This window comes from Ciona robusta, chromosome 13 (assembly GCF_009617815.1).
Source record: "Ciona robusta chromosome 13, ASM961781v2".
In the NCBI taxonomy this organism is placed as follows: Eukaryota; Metazoa; Chordata; class Ascidiacea; order Phlebobranchia; family Cionidae; genus Ciona; species Ciona robusta.
In genome coordinates, this window is record NC_143247.1 from 3,947,718 (window position 1) to 3,975,348 (window position 27,631).

At 35.6% G+C, this 27,631-nt stretch overlaps 4 protein-coding genes across 15 annotated transcripts in view; 3 read left to right on the plus strand and 1 right to left on the minus strand.

Moving 5' to 3' along the window:
- Positions 1-4,237, plus strand: part of LOC149725920 (uncharacterized) — a 53,909-nt gene extending 49,672 nt beyond the window's left edge. For 9 of the 10 annotated variants that reach the window (XM_089891652.1, XM_089891654.1, XM_089891650.1 and 6 more), the window contains 7 exons: positions 117-297; positions 512-716; positions 1,046-1,663; positions 1,784-1,947; positions 2,203-2,400; positions 2,798-3,018; positions 3,316-4,237. In XM_089891652.1, the coding sequence (XP_089747778.1) occupies positions 117-297; positions 512-716; positions 1,046-1,663; positions 1,784-1,947; positions 2,203-2,400; positions 2,798-3,018; positions 3,316-3,658 (1,930 nt within the window). In that variant the 3' untranslated portion in view covers positions 3,659-4,237. The remainder of the gene's footprint in view (positions 1-116; positions 298-511; positions 717-1,045; positions 1,664-1,783; positions 1,948-2,202; positions 2,401-2,797; positions 3,019-3,315) is intronic. The other variant, XM_089891651.1, reaches the window with a different exon arrangement.
- Positions 4,238-4,465: 228 nt separating this feature from the next.
- LOC149725921 (voltage-gated potassium channel regulatory subunit KCNF1-like) lies at positions 4,466-13,659 on the plus strand. 3 transcript variants are annotated; one of them, XM_089891686.1, is made up of 13 exons: positions 4,477-4,714; positions 5,141-5,242; positions 6,973-7,092; positions 7,662-7,816; positions 8,032-8,141; positions 8,791-8,925; positions 9,547-9,738; positions 10,624-10,803; positions 11,192-11,326; positions 11,616-11,748; positions 11,916-12,058; positions 12,444-12,598; positions 12,954-13,659. In XM_089891686.1, exons 2-13 carry the CDS (start codon positions 5,235-5,237, stop codon positions 13,165-13,167), a joined length of 1,680 nt encoding a protein of 559 aa, XP_089747812.1. In that variant the 5' UTR covers positions 4,477-4,714; positions 5,141-5,234; the 3' UTR covers positions 13,168-13,659. The 3 variants fall into 3 exon arrangements, with proteins under 3 accessions (XP_089747814.1, XP_089747812.1, XP_089747813.1); XM_089891688.1 differs by lacking the exon at positions 5,141-5,242 and having other exon boundaries at positions 4,466-4,604; XM_089891687.1 differs by lacking the exon at positions 5,141-5,242.
- A 3,235-nt stretch (positions 13,660-16,894) lies between these two features.
- On the plus strand, positions 16,895-19,621 carry LOC149725922 (small ribosomal subunit protein mS40-like). The gene is made up of 5 exons (XM_089891725.1): positions 16,895-17,329; positions 17,649-17,746; positions 18,146-18,217; positions 18,638-18,764; positions 19,480-19,621. Exons 1-5 carry the CDS (start codon positions 16,933-16,935, stop codon positions 19,551-19,553), a joined length of 768 nt encoding a protein of 255 aa, XP_089747851.1. The 5' UTR covers positions 16,895-16,932; the 3' UTR covers positions 19,554-19,621.
- A 404-nt stretch (positions 19,622-20,025) lies between these two features.
- Positions 20,026-26,344, minus strand: LOC149725923 (TBC1 domain family member 13-like). The gene is made up of 11 exons (XM_089891709.1): positions 26,181-26,344; positions 25,842-25,915; positions 25,472-25,538; positions 25,057-25,186; positions 24,504-24,617; positions 23,642-23,770; positions 23,183-23,384; positions 22,799-22,897; positions 22,126-22,228; positions 21,127-21,249; positions 20,026-20,625 (listed from the first exon to the last, which is right to left on the minus strand). Exons 1-11 carry the CDS (start codon positions 26,204-26,206, stop codon positions 20,496-20,498), a joined length of 1,197 nt encoding a protein of 398 aa, XP_089747835.1. The 5' UTR covers positions 26,207-26,344; the 3' UTR covers positions 20,026-20,495.
- Between the last annotated feature and the right edge of the window lie 1,287 nt (positions 26,345-27,631).

A 27,631-nucleotide genomic window follows, 5' to 3' on the forward strand; every position in this document is an offset into this window, starting at 1 on the left:
GTTCATATAGTTGAACGGTTCTTGTATAGTGATATAGTGATGATCACAACACTAAATTTCATTTCATTTTTTTTTTTAAACAAATATTTATTCCTTAACCCTCTATCTCCTCCTAGTGGATCGGAGCTCACCCCAGGTTCGAGTAGCACGCCTATGATTGGTCGTAAATACGGGGGCGGGGCAGCAGCTTCCATGGGTGATTTACGGGATTTTAGGAACGGACATTTGGATTGTGATGCGTCAGGTTTCGCAAACGGGTATTCCCCTTCCCACCACGTTAGCCATTCAGCTTTGCCGGTGAGTTCCTTAATTAATTACTTTAAGTTTATTAACTTTGAGTTTATTAATTAATTATTATTTTTATTCATAAACGGTTTGGTAAACTATTTTGTAAATTATTTTGTATTTTACAAAAACTAAAAATTTGTGAAATAATAAAAATCAACTATTAAAAATTAGCCTTGTTAATCTTACTCACTAAATAATTAATATCAACATTAAATTTCCTCAGGCATCAATCAACAACAACAACAACATAGGATGGCCACTTTCATCAACGGAAAACCTTGTGTTTAACAAACAACAACAAGAACAACAACCGGCGTTGATGTACGCTAACCCTGCCTACCACCAACAACAACAACAACAACAACAAAGAGGTAAAACTCGCCAACAAGAACGAAACAACGCACAATATGGGAACAACAAGCAGAAAAGTAAATTTTGTTGTTTTGACAAATTCATTAAAAAGTGCAAGGTGTGGAGTTCACTTGTATAAAATAGAATATCTGTGGTACCTTGCACACCAAAGCAGTAATGTGGCCTCCCTGGTCTGCATCCCAAGTTCCCATATAGAGAACACATGTGAATTATTTGGATAAAGAGTCCCAAATACAGTAAATACCCCTACAGTATGCTGGACCATCATTTTTATTCTGTTTGCAAAAAATTGTCACTTTTTGACATGTTGTAAAAATCATAAAAGAAACTGTTATTCTGTATTTATTAAACTTTTCGTGTGATGTAACAATACCCATTATTACAGCTACACCACAACAATACGTCAGCAAAACAACTTCATCTAAACATCTTGAAACCGTCTTCGGATCGGAAACTGTGACGTACAACAATTCCCCTGCTCAACATAGACGAGCCAAAATATATCTAGAGCCCTCTACTCCCCCTAGTGTCGAAGACAGCGAGGAAACGAGAAGCAAAGATTCATCGTTGTCGTCCCGGGAGTCGTCGACCACAACAGCAACTAACTCCTCCTCAAGCGATGTTAGGATCAATAGAGATGCGAAGATGGACGGGAGAAAAGAAGAAGATGATGTGTTAATGTCAGCGCAGTCCATCCTCTCCGCTCCAGTGCATTCTGCCCAGCTTAAAAAGGGGCTTCAATTCAGGAGCAAGAATGAGAAACCTCTTCCGAAACCGAGGTCCTCTTTAGGAGGAGGAGGGGACCGGAAGATGTCGGTTCCTTGCCTTCCCTCGCATCGTGTGTATACTCCTGCGAGGAGGGGAAGTGCGGATACTGTTCGGACATCGGGGTCAAAGATTCCGACCCTCCATCTTGCTCTGGACGAACACGATGCAATATTAGAGTTGAGTGAGATTGTAGAAGGGGAGTCGCCGTCAAATGAACGACGTGTGAGGCAGAATGGTGAGTACCTCGTGCTCGCTGTCGCCCTGAAAATCTGTGTTTATTATATACTTAAATCACCATATATATATATATATTGATACGTATATATATCTAACGCATATCATCACACCCCAACAGAAAACTCAATGTCGAGTAAAGATCAAGACGGCTTCGTAACCGCACCAGTGACCGCTGTCAAGTCACGAGTGGTTGTCGCGACCTCCAACGCGGCACGTGTCAAGACGTCACGGCACGCCACATCTGCCACACAACAGAAACAACCCCATATTCCTCAGAACCAGGTATGTGGTTATGATTGTGGTAAATATATGGTAGGTTGGGGTAAGATGGTCCATGTTTAATTGGTTATGGTAAGGTGGGACAATGGGTTGGGGTAAGACGGGACATGTTTGGTTGGTTGGGGTAATATGGGACATTGGGTTGGGGTAAGATGGAACGTGTTTAAATAGGTTTGGGGTAAGATGGGACAGCTCATTATATATTAGTAAAACTATTGATTACAATATTAACCACTAATTAATAAATTAATCATCCAGGGCCGTCGTAGCAGCCACCACAAACCCAGCAACCCCATAAAACCCCCCGAACCCCAACAGAACCCCACGTTACCCCCCTCGACCCCTGAAGGCCCCCTATCCCCCGAAGCACGCACAGCACAATGGATATTAAACAACGTCGCAACTCCTAATAAGGAAAAGAATGAAGACGGACATGCCGTGTTGACTCCTAAAGACGTGAGTTGGAAAGTTTTAACTATATTTCGGGTAGTTTTGATGCCCAAAAGTCTTCATAGCTCAATGGTGAGGCAAATACATTGTAACCGAAGGGTACCGGGTTCAATGCTCGATACTGATGTGTCCTTAGGCAGGCACTTAGGGGCAATTGCTCCAACCTAGTGGTCACTAATAGGTTAAAGCACCCTGAGTGTTGGGGTAAATGGGCCAACTCTGGTCTAAAATTTATGCTTTTCTCTTAAACTTTAATATTTCTTTTTAATTACTTTGTTTTATGGTTTATTATCACTATCTTTGTATTTTATGTATAACAGTATAGAGATTTTTACACAATGTATTAAAGTACAAAAATTAACATAGATATCATAACTAACTAACTAACATCATAAATATTTAGTACGAGGATCGCATTATTCGTTTGGAAACCGAAGTTGAACGTCTTCGTGCTTCAGTGAGTTCAGGGTTGGATGTCCAGCGTAATCTGGAGTCAAAAGAATCGCATCTAGTGGAAAAAGTGAGGAGGACTCAGAGGAGTTTGGAGCAGATGGTTTCCTCCGAGGAGAAATGGAAGAAACAAAAGGAGGAGAAAGAGGAGAAAGTGAGAGAGATGGTGGAGAGGTGGGTTTTTAAGTATTCAGGTTTTGGAGTGTATAGGTGGCATATGGGGTAAAGTATATGCATATGCTAAACATTAGGGGTGGTTGGGTGATGCCCCCCTCACCAACTTAAAACAGGAGCGATATCATGTTTTTATAAACCCAGGGGTGGAGCTATATAGCCCTGCTGTTAGGTGTTTATATAATTAAAAGCAAGGCAAAAGTAAGCATATGTATTAATTATAGTGTGTGTGTATATATGTATTCCCCAAATTAAACAGCAAACAAGGATAAATAAGTTTCATGTATTCATTCACAGATTAACCACAGTGGAAACCGCCCACCACCGTGAGCGAACCGAACTTCGTGCTTTACTTGATAGCAAGGAGTCGCTTATACGTGAACAACACGATCGTATAACGAGGTTGGAGGAAACCAACCTTCGTCTCATATCTTCTATTAAACGTATCAGAACCCGGGATTCCCCTTCTACGTCAGCAAGCGTGGCGCGCCCCAATGACGTCATAAACTTTATCGACGATGACGTCGACGATAAACGTCACGAGCACCGACGTCATCGTGACGTAAAAGCGACGGCGCAAGAAAACGGGGGATTTTGTCTCCATGGGTTGTCCTCGGCCTCGTCGTCTTCTTCTGTATAAGATATCTATTTGGAGTCGCGGAACAGGGGGTTTCCCCAACACTGTGCAACAGCATTTAAAGAAATATATCATAGAACGTTTTTTCCAAAGCATAATGCGTTCTATGTTATATATCTTCTCTAAAAATAGTTGAATTGACGTCACAGTGTTACCCATTGTTCTTATATGTGACGTCATAATATGTTTCCCACTGTAGTGTCTGACGTTTATTTATCACGTGACCAACGTGGTCACATAGACATCTTAATATCATGATATAAGATTTCTATGTTTTTATTTTCTTTTATTCCTACATTCCTATGTTTCCATCAAAAACATGACATCACTAATTATGACGTCACAACAAATCATGCCCTCGGCAGTAATGACGTCACAAATCATGACGTTACACCCCTATTATTCAGCGCGGCCAAATGACGTAGCTGAGTTGCCATAGTAACCATTGTTTCGTCAACGATCCCCATTATTATCATTAGAAGCCTTGCACGAAATATTGTTTCTATGTATCTTGGTCTCTTCATATTTTGTTCCTCGTTTGATTAACGCTGCTCTTGTTTCAATAAATCATCGATTACGTCAGCAATGCGTTATATAGTGACGTCAGTGTACCCTGTATTTTACCCGCCGCCATGGCACAAAATTTACATTTATTCAGAAAATAAAAAATAAAATTCGACGTATTCAGGGAATTTCCCTTCCGCATGTACATTTTGTGACGTCATCAGGTCACACGTCATCGCTTGTAGCAAGGTGTTGACGTCATAATACGCATGAACTTTGCACAGGGTTCAAACAATCAGGGATTCCGCAACACCAACAATCGACGCTTCTACGCGCGATTGTGTAATTATGACGTCATAGAGGATTGCGGCGTGCAACAATACTGATTGTTAAATAGGCGACGATTGGTTTGTTGGTTAGTTTACTTGTGTAGTAGCAGGGGTAGGTAAGTAGGTACATACAAATACCTAGTGTTGTTTAATATAGTATTATAGTTAGTACATTATAAGCGGTTGGTTTGGTTTGTAATAACAGAGAATAGATTCATATTTTAACGTAAGTATTTTGTATTAATTGTAGTTTTGTATGTACCAATATATATACAGTTCTGTGGGGTAAGATGGATACCGTTAGCACATAATAGCCCATACTTCCTAATCTTGTTCTGAACAATTAACAACGCTCTTAGAGTCGTAAAGATAAGGTTATATAATCCCTGCGTATTTAGTAGAACGTGTTTCAAAGTGTTTATATTAATTTAAAATAGTACGCACTTGGCAGCGAGCATGAAGTATACTACCACAGCAATCTAAATTCTAAATTAATCCAATACCCCAACATACAAAGCCAGCTAACTAGTTAATCAAATAGAAACCTAAATCATGTTTCTAATCAACGTAATAAGCTCCATTGTCTACGTTGAATCAACTAATTCCAGAATATATTGTGACGTCATAATTAAAACGATTGTTAATTTGCAAGGGTGAATCCAGTGATTTGATTGGTCCATAGTTTGAATTAAAAAGCTTGTGATATCATAGTTGGTTTTATTGCTGACGTAACAGTGCAGGTTGTGATGTCACGGTGAGCATTGTTCGTCATAAAGTTTTAAATTTCTAGTTTGTTTGTTTATTTTAATTGTTTTATGTTGTTTATTATATACATTATATTAATGGCAAGTTAATAGGAATATTAACGTATCCTCATTCGGGAAAAAAAAAAACATTTTAAATGTCATGCGTGGCGTGAGAAAGTTACTTTATAAGCCATTTCGACGTTAAATGGAACTGACAGTAACAAAACCTACTAGGGGTAAAAACTGCTTAAATACCAATAATAAATATATTTTTTTTGCCCACAATAAAAAAAGTCAAATCGAAAAGAGCGATAAAACAACAGTCGTTAAAGTATGCTTATATATGGGCTTAGTCGCTTCTAACTTAAAACACGAAACTTTATTTTACTCAGACTTAGCTAAACTCATGTTGAGCAGATGTTTTAAACTATGTTGATTATCAATGCTGAAGAAGACTAGATTATAGAAGAGGTTATATAGTAGGGTGGGGGAAGATGGGACACCTTTAGCACATAATATCCAAATATCCTGATTGTGTTTTAAACAATTAACAACGGTCTATAAGAGTCGTGAGGATGTGGTTTTATCGTTCTTTTAAGGTTTTTGTTTACTAATAAATGGGATGAGAAAATAGAGTAAAAATGTGTCCCATCTTCCCCCACCTTACTGTACGACATGTTATGTAAAACGGATTTTTTTATAAAAAAATACAAAAAAAAACTGTTTTATAACGACTGCCGTTGCCCGCCACGCGAGGATAAATAAGTTACGATTATTCAGACAATCAGAGCTAAATAAGTGCTGAGCAGATGTTTCATACAGGGCATTAATTGGGAATATTTGGTTATAAACATAAGGAAAACTATAAACAGTTCGAAGTCTGAGATAGCGAGGCTAAAGCTAAGGCTAATGGTTGTTGTATTATTGATTAAAATTGATCGAAATTTTGGTTGTAAAGATTTAAAATCTTACAAAATCAAGGTTCGGCGACTTGGACTTGGTTAACAAGAGCATAAATTAAGATATAAAAGTAACAGAGTAGGTTCTTTTGTGCATGTTATGTTAGTATTAAAGTGTTTTGAAGCCAGATTGAGTTTTAAAGTTGACTTACGTATTAGCTATAATTGAGCTATTATAAGAAACGTCGTATTTTATACTTAGTAGTTTCGGGAATAAAAGCCAGCGGTGTAAGTGGGAAAATAGGTTGTTGTTTTGCCTAGAGGTGAAAAATAAAATAAAAACAGGTTTTAAGTTTATGTATGGGACCCCAGATATTTAACCCATAATACAAGCATAGGATCGCCTTAATTTGGGAAATACGTTTGTTTCTTGGTATTAAACTGGTTAAAAAATTACCAAACAGACGAAGCATTGGTATAATAAATCTTCTGTTTTTACCAGAAAAGAAATTTCCTTATCCCCGATCAGTAAATACAGGGTAATGTGCTAACGTTGTGTTGGTGTCCATTTTACCCCACAGTACTATACATAGTAGGGTGGGGGGAGATGGGACACATTTGCATTTTATTTTATCATCCCATTTGGAAGTAAACAAAGAACATTCAAAGAAATATAAAACCGTATCCTCACGACTCCCAAAGACCGTTGTTAATTGTTTAAAACACGATCAGGATATTTGGGTATTATGTACTAAAGGTGTCCCATTTTACCCCACTCTGCTTTACTTATACACCAGATACGAAATGCTGTATATAACGTCCATATACCCATACACCAGATACGACACTTCTACTGATGGCGGAATGAACCTAAACGTCGGCGGGAGAAAGTTTATTTTGAAACCAAAACAACTTGACCGACTTCCACGCAGCAGACTCGCAAAGCTTTATAAAACCAAGTAAGCTATTTTGAGTATTTCTCCGGTTCACATCGCAGGTCCCATGGCTAGACTTATTGTAGGTCCCTACCCTTATAAATATAGTGTTTCCTACACTAAGGTATGTGCTAAGGGACTTGGAATACTGACGAAGTAGTAATGGGGAACTGTAGCATAGCTATCTCCCAGGTGATCCCATAACATGCCTCGTTACGATAGAATATAATGTGTACATATATAATACAACTGTGGCCTACATCCCAAGTCCAATAGCACCCCATTAGACTAGAACAGATTGTAAAACGTTAAGCTTTTTCCAGGTAAAAAAACGAATGAAATTACAGTTGTACTTGTTGTTATAAACATAGCACGAAAAGAAAAAGAGAATGAAAACATGGACCCCCCCCCCAATGTTCAATATAATAATATACAACACAGAGCGCCAGACCCTAAACATAACAACTTCCTCATTTGTTTAATTAATCAATCAATTAATTAACTTAATCCAAACCATCCCCCTGTGACGTCATAGATCAGGTGACGTCACGATGTTCTAGAAAACTTCGATCAATAATTCATTCCACAAACAGATCTCGAACTCCGGCGAGCTTGGCGCTTCTTTGCGATGACGTCAGATTTTATGACGTAAAAAATAATGACGTCAAAGACAGTGACGTGGGCACCGAATACTTTTTCGATCGAGATCCGGAATCGTTTCTTTATATTATGGCGGCTTACAGAGGAGGTATACGTCATGATTTGTTACGTCATCTCTTGTTACGTCATAACTTGTTATACGTCATGACCCGCCATGCGAGGATAAATAAGTCACATACGTGGTAACTCGTAAGCGGGCACAAGGTGTATGAAACAGAACACCCATGTTATAACGACTGTCGTTGCCCGCCACGCGAGGATAAATAAGTATCATTCATTCATTCACTTATTCAATAACCTCAGCTTCCATCCATGCCCCGAAATCTGTATGCGCGATGCGGTTGAGCGAGGAGATGAAATATTGGGAAATTGACTTATGTTTGCTCGATGCTTGTTGTACAGAGAGGTTAGAGGTATGGGCCATAATAACTACAACGTATATATGGCTGTGTTAATACAAATATAAATCCAAATCACTCACAAAGTTACGTACGATGGGGTCAGATACTGTTAGGACCTGATATCCAAATATCCTCATCGTGTTTTAAACATAGGATATTTTGCAAACGGTATATGTTTAAAAATATAAGATATTTTACAAACAATATATGTCGTTATCCATCTTACCCCACAGTTATACTATATAGGGTGTTAAGGTGGGGAAAGATGGGACACCTTTGGGGCATAATATCCAAATATCCTGATCGTGTTTTATATGGGAGTCGTGAGAATACGGTTTATAATTCTTTGAATGTTCTTTGTTTACTACCAAATGAGACGAGAAAATGAAATTAAATGGTGTCCCTTCTTCCCCTTCCTATATGGTGCTGTGTATTTCACTACTAATAACTAATAAGTGAAACCAGTGTATGATAATCGTGTTTTGAACAATTTATAATGGTCTATGAGAGTCGTGAGGATACAGTTTTATATTTCTTTTAATGTCCGTTTTACTACCAATAACGAGAAAAATATGTCTCATCTTACCCCATTATTTACTGTTTTGTATTTGTTCAAACGGATTCACATGTAAACAAATTACTTACTTAATGTTTATGCCAGACCGCCACAACGCTCACTGGTCTCAACATGAAGAATATATCGCAGAAGATGGAGCAGTATTATTTAAAGCAGGAAGAAATCAAATTTCTACCCAAGATGACGTCATGGGATGACGTCACTTATAATTTGCACACGGTACGTAGATTAGTTTGGATGAAACGAAACTGTCTTAACTCGACAGCGCGCATGAGGTGTATATGTATTAGAAAACTTAATAATAATATAGTAGGGTGGGGGAAGATGGGACACCTTTAGCACATAATTCCCAAATATCCAAATATCCTGATCATGTTTTAAACAATTAACAACGGTCTATGGAAGTCGTGAGGAAACGGTTTTATATTTCTTTGAATATTCTTTGTTTACTACCAAATGGGACGAGAAAATTGAATGAAAAGGTGTCCCTTCTTCCCCCTCCCTACTATATATTTTAAGGTGTATTGTTTTATAAATGGCAAGACAGAACCTTAATATTCCACCGCCGTGTTAACGTACCAAGATAGCAGCGTCAAGCACCAAACTGGTACGGCCCGCCATAAGCCGCTATTATGTGAAGGCGCTATTAGGTGAAGGTGCTTCATACTTTAATCTTGGCTTTCGTTTTAGTAGAAACAAATAAAAGCCCTTAGTAATATAGTATTCACGTTTATATACTTCTGTAAATAATTGTTCACTATTAAATGGGACGAGAAAATAAAATAAAACGGTGTTCCATCTGCCCCCACCTCATCATATAACTAATATATTACGTTCCAGCTTCGACTACGAGCTTGGTCTGTAGTGGAAGATCCGTCATCGTCTATCATTGCTAAGATCTGGACTCTGACGTCAGTGGCCTTTATTATTATATCGCTCGTTTGTTTCGTAACGGGGACAGTCCCTGGGTATTATGAAAAAGACGCGCATGGACAAGAACACGAAATAGAATCGTTGGCTACGATAGAGAAGGTGAGAGACTAACTCTATTATATATTACTGTGGGGTAAGATGGATACATTAGCACATAATATCCCATATTTCCGAATCGTGCTCCAACAATTAATTTTATAGGAAGATACGGTTATATAATTCTGTATGCGGCAATAAAAGAGAATGGAAACATAAAGTGTCTTCCAATCTACTATAACATACACATTTCTGAATACGATAACCAAGATCATATTAATTAAAAACTTAACGCACGGGAACAAGAGAGCACAACTCTAATGAATGGGCACGTATAAATGGGGTTATATAGGGTTACTATAGGTCATAGGAGGTTATGTGGGGTCATATGAGGTTATTAGGGGTCATATGGGGTTACTACGGGTCATATGAGGTTACTATAGATCATATGGGGTTAATATAGGTCATATGAGGTTACTAGAGGTCATATGGGGTTATATGAGATTTCTATAGGCCATATGGGGTTACTATAGGTCATATGGGGTTACTATAGGTGATATGGGGTTACTATAGGTCATATGGGGTTACTAGGGGTCATATGGGGTTATATGAGGTTACTATAGGTAATATGGGATTAATATGGGGTTACTAGGCGTGATATGGGGTTACTAGAGGTCATATGGGGTGATATGGGGTTACTAGAGGTCATATGGGGTGATATGTGGTTACTACAGGACACATGAGGTAATATGTGGTTACTCTAAGTCATTTGGGGTTACTAGGGGTCATATGGGGTGACATGGGGTTACTAGAGGTCATATGGGGTTATTAGGGGTCATATGCGGTTTAAATTTAATACAAAACCCATATTTATGTCCAGACAGTAACTTATTGGTATTTTATCAGTGTAATTATAACTTTGATACCAAGTCGCCATTTTGTTCCCAGGTGTGCATGGTATGGTTCACCATCGAGTACATAACACGGCTCATAGTTGCTCCAGAGAAGGTTTATTTTATCCGGCAGATCCTAAACGTGATTGACCTTCTTACAATTATTCCGTTCTTCATCCAACAGTTTAAACCAGAAGCTGCTAATGGTATCCAGACATGGCAGCATCTAACACAGGTGAGGGGTGGATGTAATTTATTTATTTTGGGCTGAGACTGTTCAATATGGACTGGCTATGAATTGTTATTCATATATTTAAGAAAGGAAATGTTTGTTATGTGTCTTGCCTACATTTACAATGGATGGTATATTTTCTAATTGTTAACACAGGTTTGTTGTTATTGCAGGTTAATATAAGAGTATTTCAAGCACATTGTAGTTATGAAGTATAATTGTATATGGAGCTCATTTATTTGGACGTTCAAAACAGCCGGCATGTTGGGGTAACGGGTTAACTCTGGCCTAAACCCCAGGTTCTTGACAAGAACCTCACCCATATAGAACAGAAAATAAAAGTGTATGAAAACTCGAATTTCTTCTAAAATATCAGTTATTTTTGTTCTAGGTGTTCCGAATCATGCGCGTCTTAAGAATATTTCGTCTTGGCCGTCACTCGAATGGATTGAAACTATTATGTGTGACATTATATCAGAGCTCCAATGAGTTAATCATGTTGTCCATATTCCTTATGATTGGAATCGTAAGTTGAGTGTGTGTGGTACGCTGTTTGTGGTTTATCCTGGTACACTGTTTGTGGTTTATACTGGTACACTGTTTGTTGTTTATACTGGTACACTGTTTGTGGTTTATACTGGTACACTGTTTGTGGTTTATACTGGTACACTGTTTGTCATATCTCACAAAGTTACATACATGGTAACTGGTAAGCGGGCACGAGGTGTATGAAACAAAACACCTGTGTTATAACGACTGTTGTTGCCCGCCATGGGAGAATAAAAAATTCAGTGTTGACCAAATACAAACTGCAGGTGATGCTGGCAACACTAGTGTTCTCGTTCGAAAGCCACGATCTTTTCCCCAACCTTGGGGAAGCATTATGGTTTGCTGCTGTTACTATTACTACTGTGGGGTATGGGGATATTGTGCCCGAGACAATTGCAGGTCTGTGATGTAATAATGCAACCGTGTTGTTGTGTGATATAATAATTAATGTTCTTATCTCAGTCTTAATATATAACTTACATACAATTTTAAAATCTCAAGTTTTTGAAGATATATATTATTCGATATAAAAACATTATAACTGACATAGAAACAATATATCGTAGGCAAAGTTGTAACCTCCACTTCTTTCCTTGTTGGTGTGATCGCCATAGCGATGCCAATTCATCCAATTATTTCTAATTTCTCAAATTGTTACCGAACACAACGTGAGATGGAAAATGCATTTAAGAGGGCGCTTAAAGTACAGGTAAAACACAATTTTTTTTAAAAAGTGACGCCTATATGTTATAGACTGTTAATGGAGGCTTTTTTCCACCTCTTTATCCATAACTTGTTCAAGTTTTCTGTTGATCCCGTTCTTTGATCGTTCTTTAAATATTCCGATCTTCGCCATTTTTTTCAGAGACATAAATGAATGTAAAATGAATGAATGAATGTAACTTACTTTATCCTCGCGTGGCGGAAGAACGACAGTCGTTATCACACGGGTTTAACACCTCGTGCCAGCTTACAAGTTACTATGTATGTTACTTTGTGGGTAAAAAAAAGGAAAATGTGTATTGTGTTATGTACTTCGGTTTGGGTTGTATCTACTTTTTTCATATGCTCTGAATCCTTGTTTTTTTTTGCAGAAAAAAGACCAAGAAAGAGACAAGCAAAGGAAATCCAAAACTTCCCTCGTCGCATTGACACCACAGGCTTTATTAAGTGAATGTGATGCCACCACCACGGACACAGATACTGATATGATCCTTACAAACTTTCATAAAGCTGAAAGAGAAAGAAGGTATAATGGTTGAATGAATGTAACTTACTTTATCTATCCATTGCCGGAAAACGACAGTCGTTATCACACAGGTGTTATTACACCTCGTGCCAGCTTACAAGTTACCATGTATTTTACTTTGTGGGTGATTTTTTCTAGGATTTTTTCCTTTTTTCATATATGGCTGATAATTTAGACAATCCATTAGTGACCACTGGGTTGGAGCAATTGCTGTCAGGTTTCTCGCCCAAGGACTTACTTTAATCCAGTGTCCATATATAAACAGGAGTTATATCCTCACCAAAACACATGTTTACATACCGACTCTGCTTTAACTACCAAACTCAAGGATAAATAAGTTACATTCATTATCTAGGTACACTTTTGCTGCAATTGGTGAAAACCGTAGCTTATCCAGATGTAAAAGTGGAAAGAGGTTGAGCCTTGCGAGGAAAAAGAGACAATCATGTGTCGGGAGTTTGGTGGCAAACTCTGTGTTCTCCGTGTCCGCTGGGTTGGATTTATCTGACCATGATAAAAAGGAGGATGTCTGTTACTGTATATTCTGTACAGATGCTGATGATGAATGAATACGTGTGTTATTGAATTAATGGACGGATCTTATTTATCCTCACGTGGCAGGGTAACCAGAGTCATTATTACACGGGTGTTCTGTTTCATACACCTCATGTCCGCTCACAAGTTACCACGTATGTAACTTATTTATCCTTGCATGGCTGGGCAAGGATAGTCGTTATGACACGGGTGTTCTGTTTCATACGAATCGTGCACACTTATGAATTACCCCGTATGTGACTTTGTAAAGGATTTTTTGGGTGTAAGGTGTATGGATGCATTATGTGTGTCTGATGTATAAGACACCCATGTTATAACTCAATAGTGAGCATTAGGTGTATTTGCTGTTCGATAGAAACCTCATATAAACTGCCATTTTTAAATCAGAGTCGTAGAGAAAGGTATTTCTATTGCTCTGTTTCAAATCTCCGCGTTTGTGTCGAAAGCGCCAGTATTTTTGTCGAAACCACCGAACATGTGCGCTCAAATAAAATATATACAAAGTTTGTTGTTGTTTGGCGGAAGCACGGTTTCTGTTTTGAGCCGAAATTTCGATCAAAATTGGCTCTAATTAAGTTTTGGTAGAATTTGAGGTTAGCACTTAGTAGTAGACCATAGTAATTAGATTTTAATTTCGTAATGTTCTAATTTTATACAGCGAGGTACAACACTTATAGAGACACGCCATACCAAGGTGATCCTAGAATACAGATATTATAGCGACCATTTTCGATACCTTCTACTGGTGCCACCAACCTAAAATTTGGACACTGTACTAACTAGACCCCAGCGGTACCGATTCTGAAATCAAAAATTTAAAATTCCAAAAAATATTAATTATGAATATTAATATTCGTCATAAAAACATACTTATAGAATTTTCGCACGCACCAGCTTTGAATATGTTGTAGCGCTACTTAATAGCTACAAAATGAAACTTTTTTTTCTTCAAAAAATGGGGGCTTGGGTATGAAATATTAAAAAGTATGACCATAACTTGAATCATATAAATATCAAATTTTCAATTTTTTTTGCAAAAATATAACTTACGCATACATCTATGTTGGTCACTAACATACCATCCCCATTAAAAAAATAATTAATTTTATTTATTTTTTAATTATGAATATTAATATTCGTCATAAAAACATATTTATAGAATTTTCGCACGCACCAGCTTGGAATATGTTATAGCGCTACGTATTAGCTACAAAATGAAACATTAATTTTTTTAAAAAAATGGGGGCTTGGGTTCAGAATACAGACAAGTATGAGTCAAATATCTCAAATCATATAAATATTAAATTTTCTAAAAATATTCGCGAAAATATAACTCACGCATACATCTATGTAGGTCACTAACATATCATTCCCATTAAAAAAATAATTAATTTAAATTTTTTTTTAATTATGAATATTAATATTCGTCATAAAAACATATTTATAGAATTTTCGCACGAACCAGCTTAAAATATGTTATAGCGCTACGTATTAGCTACAAAATGAAACATTAATTTCTTCAAAAAAATGGGGGCTTGGGTTCAGAATACAAACAAGTATGGTCATAACTCAAATCATATAAATATCAAATTTTCGATTTTTTTTCCGAAAATATAACTTACGCATACATCTATGTAGGTCACTAAGATGTCATTTCTGTCAAAAAATAATTAGTTTAATTTTTTTTTAAATTATGAACATTAATATTCGTCATAAAAACATATTTATAGAATTTTCGCACGAACCAGCTTCGAATATGTTATAGCGCTACGTATTAGCTAAAAAATGAAACTTTCATTTCTGTCCATTCATTGTCGTCTGATACAATTGAATCGAGCATATCAATTAAAGACCCTAATCTTAGAGGCTTCAAGAACAAAAAACCTTTGGTATTAATTGAAACAAATAAATTAAATTCTTGATGTTTCTATACTTACGTACGGATAGGATAAAGTAAATGGTGCGGCAGTCGAAGACTTTATTTAAATTCAAAGCATCACATTTGAATGTACGTATTTACTGTTTATTATATTACTTTTTATTATATGTATAATTTTTGCGTTCGTGCAAATAAAATATATGAACAAGGAATTATAGTTATGACTCATACTTGTCTGTATTCTGAACCCAAGCCCGCATTTTTTTGCAGAAATGAAAGTTTCATTTTTTAGCTAATACGTAGCGCTATAACATATTCGAAGCTGGTTCGTGCGAAAATTCTATAAATATGTTTTTATGACGAATATTAATGTTCATAATTAAAAAAAATTAAACTAATTATTTTTTGACAGAAATGACATCTTAGTGACCTACATAGATGTATGCGTAAGTTATATTTTCGCAAAAAAATCGAAAATTTGATATTTATATGATTTGAGTTATGACCATACTTGTTTGTATTCTGAACCCAAGCCCCCATTTTTTTGAAGAAATTAATGTTTCATTTTGTAGCTAATACGTAGCGCTATAACATATTTTAAGCTGGTTCGTGCGAAAATTCTATAAATATGTTTTTATGACGAATATTAATATTCATAATTAAAAAAAATTAAAATTAATTATTTTTTTAATGGGAATGATATGTTAGTGACCTACATAGATGTATGCGTGAGTTATATTTTCGCGAATATTTTTAGAAAATTTAATATTTATATGATTTGAGATATTTGACTCATACTTGTCTGTATTCTGAACCCAAGCCTCCATTTTTTTGAAAAAATTAATGTTTCATTTTGTAGCTATTACGTAGCGCTATAACATATTCTAAGCTGGTTCGTGCGAAAATTCTATAAATATGTTTTTATGACGAATATTAATATTCATAATTAAAAAAAAATTAAAATTAATTATTTTTTTAATAGGAATAGTATGTTAGTGACCAACATAGATGTATGCGTAATTTATATTTTTGCAAAAAAAATTGAAAATTTGATATTTATATGATTCAAGTTATGGTCATACTTTTTAATATTTCATACCCAAGCCCCCATTTTTTTGAAGAAAAAAATGTTTCATTTTGTAGCTATTAAGTAGCGCTACAACATATTCAAAGCTGGTGCGTGCGAAAATTCTATAAATATGTTTTTATGACGAATATTAATGTTCATAATTAAAAAAAAATTAAAATTAATTATTTTTTTAATAGGAATAGTATGTTAGTGACCAACATAGATGTATGCGTAATTTATATTTTTGCAAAAAAAATTGAAAATTTGATATTTATATGATTCAAGTTATGGTCATACTTTTTAATATTTCATACCCAAGCCCCCATTTTTTTGAAGAAAAAAAAGTTTCATTTTGTAGCTATTAAGTAGCGCTACAACATATTCAAAGCTGGTGCGTGCGAAAATTCTATAAGTATGTTTTTATGACGAATATTAATATTCATAATTAATATTTTTTGGAATTTTAAATTTTTGATTTCAGAATCGGTACCGCTGGGGTCTAGTTAGTACAGTGTCCAAATTTTAGGTTGATGGCACCAGTAGAAGGTATCGAAAATGGCCGCTATAATATCTGTATTCTAGGATCACCTTGGTACACGCCATGGGTCCTGAGTTTTAGGCCAGACTCTTCCGTTATCCGAACATCCAGGGTGCTACACATTTAAGCATCGTATGTCATAATAGCTTTGTATTTGCCGTGTTTAGAAGATATTAAGCAGATAACGTAGGGGAGGATTCTTGACTAGCGCACCCTAATCTGTTACAGAGGGTTCTATACCAATATAAAACTCAATATTTATTCCCAATTCTAAAACTTCAGGATTTTACAAAATGTCGATTAGAACAAGTATATATGCTATTAATGCTTTAAAAAGAACTTCACAATTTAACTGTGCCAGAAAAATTGAAAATTCAAGATGCTTCCATTCTAAACCATTAACACTTGCAATGTGGGGAGAAAAATTTAATCAATTCAAACCTCAAGTTGAAGCAGAGGATAGCAATGAACGGGCGTTGCGGGAATTAGACGTTACTTTACTAAAGCCCCACCCTGAGTGGAGAAATTCTGCTGCGGGACCAATTTGGCCAAAAGATTATCATAAACTGTTATGGGAGAAATGGGAGAAAAATTTACATTTTAAACAAGATAAAGTGGAACAGGATAAAGATTGGGAAAATTATTGTGAAGAAAATGGGTTTTCTCCGCAAGAGTATCTAGAAACTGCAGGTGTGTGAATTGTGATTACTTAGAGGTATTTGTGGGCATGTGTTGTATCCGCCACCATGAAAGTGGGTCGTGGGTGGTAAAGTATCTGTGTTTACGTGGTTTGTGAGATCAAGATCCAGACTGTAGGATATGGGAGATCCGAGGTCTAGGCGAGCAAGACGTAGACTGGACCATTGAAGTGTATGAATACATCTGTGTGTGTCTGGTGTATATTTACAAAAAGTTTATATTAGCTTTAAATACCTTGCACATTCCATTTACCTGGAACAAAATGTAACCAAGCTCTTCCTACACTATATATTAAAAATACATTTTCCAGATTTCCGAACCCTGTATGGGGAAAGGCTGATTTGGGAAAATTATGTTCGAAACTTCAAGGGAGGCGTTCAACCACAACAAACCAGGAGTAATTGCTTTGTAAGTAAAACATTAAGATTTGTTTGTATTTACACAAAGTTTGATTATATTTTATATGTGGAAGATTGTGAAACGCAAATTTTTATTGTTCTTACTTATATTCATACGTGTATTTTTTTTCTAAAAAGACTGTAAAACACAAATGGTAAAAATTGATTGGCAAATGCTACCAAACTTTACTGTTTTTATAAGTTTTTTTTCGCAAATTGTAGTGGCATTAATGTGCTACAGAGTACAGACTTTAACTATGTCTTGGCAAAGTCATGTTTTTTTATTGATAAATAACTAAACTTGGCCCATTGCCTCAACACCCAATTCAAAAATTCAAAATATTTGCCTAACTTTATACTGCATATATCCGTTGTAATATCCATGTTTTATTTGCTTGTTTTATTCCAGAGAAAAGGCGAAATGTCAACTGGTTCCCCGTGCCCACTATGTAGAGATGAAAAGATAATGGTTACCTACAATGTAAGTTTTGTTGTAACTGTTTGTGTGAAATTACCAGCATATTAGAAACATATTATTCGTATTGTTGTACATGTACCTCCAGTGCCGTGGCATAGTGGTTAGTGCGCCTGCCTGTAACCCAAGGCTTAAATGGTTCAAGGCTTGATGCTGCTACCATTGTGGTTGTATGTGTCCCAAGACACTTAACGGCAATTTCTCCAACTAATAGGCTGTCTAAATTATCAGCCATACAGAAAACAATCACCCACAAAGTTACATACATGGTAACTTGTAATCTGACATTAGGTGTATGAAACAGAACGTGTTGTACAGTCACATTTATTTAATTTATGTCAAGCATATCAACAATATATGTTTACCACTCTATTATCACCACCAACCATGCATATTTACATGTATATATATTATTTACCACCCCAGAACCTCCCACTTTTGCACCACTTCATTGACAAACAAACCGGCCAACTTTACTCCAACTTACGAACAGGGGCGTGCAGGTTTAAACATAGGAGGCTGGTCAAGGCATTCAGCATGGCCAAAGATTATGGTAAATATATTTGCGCTGTTTTAAAGTTAAGTTTATTAATATTGTCCCAAAATTTCATCAATGTGGGGTATAGTGGAAACAATTTTTTTTTTAGAAAGATGGCTTTAGTTTTAAATCAAAATGTAAAAAATGAAGACAGTTGTTTACTTTCGACAGATTGGCTGTAATATTGTATTGAAACTGAACAGAAATATTTTCATGATTTTTTAACGTTTTCCCTATTGTCCCAAACATTTTATCTGTTTATATATTAAGACTTTATCAGTGTACATTGTTAAAATACAGTTACACTCATAATTGTCAAACATAGGGAACCTCATTGATTAATGTGGTGAATGCAATATACTTTGGCTCTGCTTGTTTGTATATACACCCAACAGCAGGGTAAAATCTGGGGTGACATTGTTAAAATACAGTTACACTCATAGTTGTCAAACATAGGGAACCTCATTGATTAATGTGGTGAATGTAATATTTGCATAGCCCCCCAAATGTAAAATCTGTTTAAGCTTCAACTAGGGTGCTAAAACCTATGATATCACCCATGTTTTAAAAATTGCAACTATAGCATTGCCCTATGCTAACTTTGTAACTTGTTAGCACCATAGTCCATATATATTTTTATAACTCACGTATAAACAACTCATGTTTGTATACGGACTCTGGTTAGCACACAAGGAATGTCCTACTAATTAAACAAACATATTAAACGCAGGTTACCTGGCAGCTGAAGCTGAATTTGTGAAATACGACTTAGCAGATCACCGCGTCAACTATTCTGCATTATGAGACCAATGCAATAACTGCATGTGAGATGTTGTTTTATTTTCAATACAAGTAGCCACCAATGGGTAAAATTATTGCACATTTTGCTTCAGATTGTTGCAAGGATATTTTATTGCAAAAAAAGCTATTTTGTGTTATCAATACACATAACTGTGTGACTAAAAATTAATTGAATGTAACTCAACCCAGAGGTTAGAGGTTTGATGCTGTCGAAATTGTGGGCATGTTTTCTTGGTACAATAGGTGTATGAAACTTAGTGGTTGATTGTTTTTATGTATGGCTGACAAATTGGAACTCATTAGTGACCACTGGGTTGGAGCAATTTCGTTAAGTGTCTTGCCCAAGGACACATACACCCACAATGGTAGTAAAATTTAGTGTTGAGCATATGATAAACATACAGGGTGTTAGGTCATTAGGTGTAAGCTCCACCCTATGCTACTCAAATTCTGGCAACTTATTCATAAAAACAAGTCTGGTCTCTGGTGTATTGAACTTAAAATTTCAAAGTTTTCTGGTGTTTTTAATCATGATGTAACGTAATAGCACGAACTAATATGAAGAGAAGATTACATAGTTTACATTGAACATCAAATGATTCAGTGATTATTGCAATATAGAGGTATAGTAGCATAGGCGTCAAACCTGGGGTGGCAGGGTGGGCAGGCCAACCCTGAATTTCTACACTGCATTAATCAGTAAACATTACAACCAATAAGTTAGATTTGTTTCACAGGATTGTGTTACTATCCCTGCCTACCCTGCTTTTTATAAAGTTTGGCACCTATGTATATATATGTGTGTGAGGGTAATTTAAAAAAAAATCGACAAAAAATCAAAACATTTTTAGGGGGAAAATTTGAAGAAACTATAACGTTCGTAAAAAAAATGGAAAATAACATTTTTTTCCTAAAAAAAATTGGCTTCAATTGTAATTTCTATTTTTACTTCATTGATTTATTGATTTTGTTTGCTTTGTCTATTATAGTAGGGATACCAATATGCATTGGGTAGTTCTGTAGAAGCTTCATGTTGTGGCTGAAGTCATTGATCAGCAATTGTTCACGTAATAATCTGCATTGTGAGGTAGAAGGTTGGGTTATGATGTCATAATGTAATATTTGTAGTAATATTGAGAAGTTCTGTAGCTTGTATGATTTACTACATTTGTATGGTTGTATTTTTATCTATATGGGTGCCGACTACCGGCCCTGACGACCTAGGATTTAGGTCAAACATGACCCATTACCCTAATGCCCAGATTATATATATAAGTAAAAGTAGCATAACATACGCTGTATGAATGTAACTTGTTTATCCTCGCATGATGGGGCAACGACAGTCAGTATAACATGGGTGTTCTGTTTCATACACCTTATGCCCGCTTACGAGTTACCACATATGCAACTTATTTATCCTCGCATGATGGGGCAACGACAGTTAGTATAACATGGGTGTTCTGTTTCATACACCTTGTGCCAACTTAGGAGTTACCAGATATGTAACTTTGTGGGTGATTGTTTGGACAACCCATTAGTAGATCCTGAGTAAAATATATATATGACAGTTACTTACACAATCATAGCACAACACACAGCTGTAAGCAACGTAAACCTTCTTTCATCGGAGAACAAAACATCCCATATATGAATTACATCGGGGAGGTTGAATTCTTGGGATAACAGTAGAGTTAACCACCTGTGGTAATGTATGGGGTTAGGTAATAGTTATATATGGGCTTAACATGGGTATGTAGGTACTGGGTACACATTCTACATGGGTGAGGTCCTGCAGCATGGCAAGCCAATGTAGGGTTAGGTATTTGTAATAATCGTAATTTTCAAGTATTATTTTTTAGGCAAAGCCATGTGATTTTGATGTATGCCTGACAGTTTAGACAACCCATTACTGAACGCTGGGTTGGGGATTTATCTGTGTGTGGTTAGGTCTTTGTGGTTATCATATGTGGTTGTAATTTAAAGTAGTGTATTTGTTGTTATTCTATTCTATATGAATGAGCGTTTTTTGGTGAGACCTCCATGGGACCTGGGATTTAGACCAGAGTTGGTCTATTACCCAAACACCCAAGTTGCTGCAACCCATGAGTGACCACTGGGACGCAGCAATGTCTGTTAAATGTCATTCTCAACCCCAAGGACACATACGCCCAACAAGCCATTAGTATGGAGTTTCCCAGTAGCTATTGAACGCATGTATTTCAGATTGACGCTGATAATGTTAATGGGTACTTTGTTTGCGTTCACATTGCTGGACAATGACATACACCAACATAGTAAGAGACAGCGCATGCTTGGTTCAGTTAAGTTCAGTTATTTATGATTCTGTTTAAGGTAACTGTTGTTGTATGATGGTAATTGCTGTTGTCTCGGTTGTGTTTAAAAATGGCAGTTGTATGTTTGTATGGGCCATAATGTTTGTATTAAAAACAACCAGAAAATTCATGTTTATTCAGCTAAGTTTAATTATTATTGCTGTAAAATGAGAGAAGAACCAGAAGTAATTATGTAATAGACCCACAGGCATATATAATACATGTATGGTTTGCAAACGAACCTGAATAGGAAGAACTGAGGTTTGATTCCTTGTTTTTCAAGTAACAGCCAAACTTGTGGGTCTGTTTCACGTAGAAGACATAATGCTTTGTTCATAGAACCCTCTGTGTGTAAACAATATGCTTTATGATGTCATAGAAATAATGTTTAATTCTTAACAAAATCTTGGTTGACATTTTAAAACACGTTTATGTTCAAGTTTGGCACCCATGCCCTAATATATTATAAGTTGTAATATTCGTTTTAATTGTGATGTAATAAATGCTAGGTTTGGGGTAAGATGAGACATATTTTCATTCTCTTATCTGGCTCCATTTAGTAAAAAACAAAGAATATAACCCCACCACAGTACCATAATGATAATATATTATCCGGAAACAAAAGTTACAATTATTATAACGTACAACAAATTTGCACGAGTAGACGTTTTGGGTAATGGGCCAATTGTGGTCTAAATCCCAGGTTCTTAAAAAGGACACACACCCAAAATCGTAGCAGTGTCTTGAGCTGTAAACTCTACAACTGTACTGGGGTGATAAATCTAATGTCATAGAACAACTTTGCGATAATGGTCATTGTTAAAACACAATGTTGAATACCCTTGGTGTCTATAAATATAAATACCACATAGAAAATTAGCCAGCAATGTTAAAATACCCACAAACATAACGTACCAATACCAGATGCTGAAGTATCGAGTGACTTAATAAAGTTATCGCGGATCTCAGCCATGAGGTTTGTGAAGCAGAAGAACGTGTCCGCTTCTGCATGCTCTGTGGGGGGGGGGTTATATAGATGGTTAATATTGGGCAACAACTGTTTTGGTATCTCGTATCTGCTCTGTTGTGGGGTTTATAAGGTTAATATATGGGATGGGGAGAAATATGGTAAGGGGTTGATATAAGCCTTGAAATTCAGTTTTATAGATATATAGCAGAAGAGGGTAATATAGTTCTTTTCGAGAAGCTTGAAGCTAAAACTGTGACAAATCGTAATGGGCCAACAAAAATCTAATTTCTAGAAATTTTGCGAAAAAATCTGGTTAAAATGGCAAATACCTCTCCAATCCATGTTAGGGTCCGACGCAAGTGTATAATACAGCGGCCCTATGATCTCATTCATCCCTTGCACATATGATGTCCCTGGGTTTAGTTTGGAATAAATAAACAGAATCCTTTCCACCACCTCCCAATGCGCTTCTTGTCCTGCCTCCATTAGGACCTGGTATTCGTGAGATGCTTGTTTTCTACTGCTGATTAACTGTGGGGGGAATGCATGGTTTATATAGGGAGAAAAAAGATTGAATAAATGTAACTTTTTTAACTTATGCTTGTTTAGTATTCACACATTGGTGTTATTTCCCTATTCTGCATGGGTGAGGTTTTTGCACCTAGGAATTTAGGCCACTTTGGGCCCATTACCCGGACCCTGGATTATCTGTATAAATAAGCCAGACTTTTTTCAACATATGCTTCCATTCACATTGGTGCAACGTATACATAATAGTAACAACTCACGTTGCTAATCCCCAGTCTTTTCCTTGTAAGACTTTGTGAATTGAGAGCCGTCCTTTCAACGCGTTTCCGCAATGTTTCAACTTTGCTTTCAGTGGATGTGAGATCCTCACATGGATATTTGGTTGCATTCTGTTTAAGGTTGTATTGTCATTTGTTCGGCAGCGACAGTCATTATAACGCATATATGAAACAAGTATTTTGTAAAAACGCAGTATGTGTGTTATCACGTTTAACCACGCATAAACAACAGTCGTTATAACGTGGGTGTTCTGTTTCGTACACCTCATGCCCGGTTTCAAGAAATGTTGTGGGTGATTGTTTTTTGTATGGTTGACATTCTGACAATTTTGACTTTAAGCCATGGGTTTCTGTTTAGTGAAATTATATTGTCACCTGTTTATCCATGTGTTGACAGACAATGGCAGTATTATCACACAAGTGTTCTGTTTCCTTGTGCAGATGTTTACACAGATCTATACTGTTACTCATATAGTGGGGTGGGGGAAGATGGGACACTTTTAGCACAAAATTTATAAATATTCTGGTCGTGTTTTAAACAATTAACAATGGTCTATGAAAGTCGCAAGGACAAGGTTTTATATTTCATTGAATGTTCTTTGCTTACTACCAAAATGTACAAGAAAATAGAATGAAAAGGTGTCCCATCTTCCCCCAACCTACTGTACATTGTTTAATGTTTAAAACAAATGATTAAAAAAATTAGTGTTTTTAAACAATCTTGCCAAAACGCGGATGAAATGTGGGGAATATAACACTTTTTTATACGAGATGAGACATTAAATAATTATTCAGATTATGCCTGGTAGCAGAAGTAACTGAATTAGCCTGTTTTGATATTTACCTGGAAAAATGATATATCCGGGCACAATCTTCTGACATCTTTATCAATTTGTAGAAGTAGCTCATTATCCTTAAAGTATGAGTTCCATTCGCTTTTGGGGTTTGGGTTCAATGGCTGCCATGAAATATTTAAAGCTTTGAACAATTGCCAAGATTTATCTATTATTCAGTTTCGCTCTTGTAAGAATTTCATCATACAAGGCCTTATTTAAGTAAGTGTTTTGTTGTATTCATACACCTCATGCTCACTGTCAAGTTATAACATGGGTGTCTTCTTATACACCAGACACACATGGTGTATTTATACACCTCATGCTCACTGTCAAGTTATAACATGGGTGTCTTCTTATACACAAGACACACATGGTGTATTCATACACCTCATGCTCACTGTTGAGTTATAACATGGGTGTCATCTTATACACCAGACACAGATGGTGTATTTATACACCTCATGCTCACTGTCGAGTTATAACATGGGTGTCTTCTTATACACCAGACACACATGGTGTATTCATACACCTCATGCTTGTTGTCAAAATATGCTGACTGACATGATCTTCAAATGATGACTCAGCATTCCCAGTGTTAAATCTTTTAAGGCCGGGCTCAACAATTATCTCCTGAACAAACTGATTGTATTCCGATCTCTGACGTGTCAGTTCTTGCTGCCATAGAGATCTCCTGGAATGCAAAGGTTACAATTATCGAGTATAGACTCAATATGCTGTGGCAGATGTTTTAAGTCCACTCAGTCTTTTTCATGGATTGAATGTATGGAACTGTTTTATCCTTGCACAGCGGGGCAAATGACAATCATTATAACATGGGCGTTCTGTTTTATACACCTTGTGTCCGCTTACGAGAAAAAAATACAAAAGAACTTCTATATATGCATAATCAGTTGTTACTTATCACAAAAACCCCACAAACAACAAGTCACACAAACAAGAAGAAACAATACATTACTTTGTTGGAAGGCAATACAGTAACAACCTCCAACAAACAGCTCGTATTCCACAAGTTTCAACAACTCCTGTAAAAAAGTAAGTTTAAAATGTTATCATTGTATAATTACTATAATACCTAATGCTGGCTGATATTTAATTAGCTTTATTACTCTCATATACCATATAGTCAATGTGTTAGTTTAGTTAGATCTATATACTTTTTGCTAAGGGATGCAGCTGGCGTTTTTAAACCAATAGGTTTTCATTTTGTACGGGTTTTATTTTAATCTTCACTGCTAAAACTGAAGAGTTACTCAGATATTTATTTGTTAAAAATTGTACATAGAAATATGAAAACACAGCAAACATATATTGTACACTCGTCAAACCTCTTGAACACAATTTCCTTATTTGTTTCAAGTTAATTTCTGGAGCTGCAATCGCTTCAAGAAATAATGTTTCCCTGGTATTAAAACAAATTTAAACAATAAAATATGGGTTTAGTTTACGAGTAAACTAAAAAGACAACTTTATATTAAGCATAAATGTGCTTTAACCTAATAGTTGGACTTTTAATTACATTTGTTTAAATAAAAGTATAACCTAAAACAGGTTAAGTAAAATGGCAGTATGAATTCGGTTTTTTACATTTTATTATTAGTTTCAGTATTGAATTGGCTAGGATAAGAAACTTTTGAAGTCCATGTAACAACAGATATTATAAATACCTGTCATTTTGCTTTGATCTTGACATTTTGAAACTAAATATTCTAAACTTTGGCACAGAACTAATTTTAAAACCCTATAACTGCAAAACGAAAGTCTTTATATGGTTTACGCTGTTCTATACGTCTTGAGTCATGAGTTTACAAATTAGAATCACAAATTGCTTTCATTATTATGACCTACTTCACGTCTTAACACTTCCTTTTCGGTAATTCCCCGTTAGTGTGTTACGTTAAATTTCTTAAGTTTTGACCAAAAACTAAATACTTACTGAACCATTATATGATATAATGATGTCTTTTGTTTAAAATGTTGCAATAAGTTATATAAGGTCTTATCGTCGTATTTTTTACGTATAAAAACTTTAGTTCCCAGATAATATTTGTTTAAAATAGATGTTTGTGTCAAATTTGTAAACAACGTTACGGTTGATTGGGTTTACCAATGGCGTCTTTTGTTGCTAGGGCGCGAAATTTGATTTATTAAGTATTAAAGGAGTTTAATTAGATAAAAAGGGTTAGTAGTGTAAAAATGAATTCATATAATATAGTTTTCAAACAATTATGTTCTTTAATTCTATAAAACTAACGATTAGGACGTAAATTACACTTGAAACTTTGCTTTCTTTTTTCATTAAATGCTAGCCGCCAGCGTAACAAATATTTACGTCAAAGTTTATAATTCTAAATTTAAATAATCCTTAAATATTGACATTTATTTTTATGATTTTGTTTGTAAATTATATTTGTATGACTACTGATTTAAATATACTGTTAACAAATAATAATAATAAGAAAAGCAGCGACACCCTTAAAGGTGTCAATTAATTAATTTATTGATCTTTGACGTCAAAATTTTGCATGATAACAACTTAGCAACAAAAAGAAAGGTGTTAAATTTATATCACCGTTTTAACACCTTGTTCTTTTTGTCCCCAGAAAAAATCTCTGAAGATTAGTGTTGTCGCCAAATTTGCCGAAAGGACTGATGGAAAAAAGAAAACAGCTGATAATGTGTTTGTTTGTTTTTTTTCTTAACAAAAAAAGTTGTTTATGTTTGTTTTTGTTAGATTTAAGCTTAAAACAAGGTGTATATAGTATATAGTCTTATAGCAACGTAGACTTTAGACAACGTATAAAACAAAGCTATTAATACGTAGACAGTAAAATTTTGATTTTTTTCATTTAATTTATTAAAAGAGACAAAAATACAATATTTTTTTTCCGTTTACCTTTGCGTATTTATCACTAAGATGTCTTGTATACGTAGTAACTAATATAGATGTAAAGTTTGAACCCAGATATGTAATTAATAATTTATGTGGCAAGTTACGTTACTATATTAATACAAATCAATAATTATACGATCTAGTTATTTTCTCCCCATTTAATATTTTTTATGCGTAATTAATACGTAATTAGGAAACATTATAACGCAATCGTAATAGTTTATA

What these genes read in the sequence shown, in the direction of transcription:
- LOC149725921 (XM_089891686.1), top strand. An exon ending in TATTCCTTATGATTGGAATC is followed by an intron (nt 11,327 to 11,615) that starts GTAAGTTGAGTG and finishes TACAAACTGCAG; the next exon opens with GTGATGCTGGCAACACTAGT. An exon ending in TGTGCCCGAGACAATTGCAG is followed by an intron (nt 11,749 to 11,915) that starts GTCTGTGATGTA and finishes AATATATCGTAG; the next exon opens with GCAAAGTTGTAACCTCCACT.
- LOC149725922 (XM_089891725.1), top strand. Translation starts at nt 16,933, where the DNA reads ATGTCGATTAGAACAAGTATATATGCTATTAATGCTTTAAAAAGAACT. An exon ending in AAACCAGGAGTAATTGCTTT is followed by an intron (nt 17,747 to 18,145) that starts GTAAGTAAAACA and finishes GTTTTATTCCAG; the next exon opens with AGAAAAGGCGAAATGTCAAC. An exon ending in AGATAATGGTTACCTACAAT is followed by an intron (nt 18,218 to 18,637) that starts GTAAGTTTTGTT and finishes TTACCACCCCAG; the next exon opens with AACCTCCCACTTTTGCACCA.
- LOC149725923 (XM_089891709.1), bottom strand. Translation starts at nt 26,206, where the DNA reads ATGTCAAGATCAAAGCAAAATGACAG. An exon ending in AAGGAAATTGTGTTCAAGAG is followed by an intron (nt 25,539 to 25,841) that starts GTTTGACGAGTG and finishes ACTTTTTTACAG; the next exon opens with GAGTTGTTGAAACTTGTGGA. An exon ending in TACTTCAGCATCTGGTATTG is followed by an intron (nt 22,229 to 22,798) that starts GTACGTTATGTT and finishes GTTTACACACAG; the next exon opens with AGGGTTCTATGAACAAAGCA.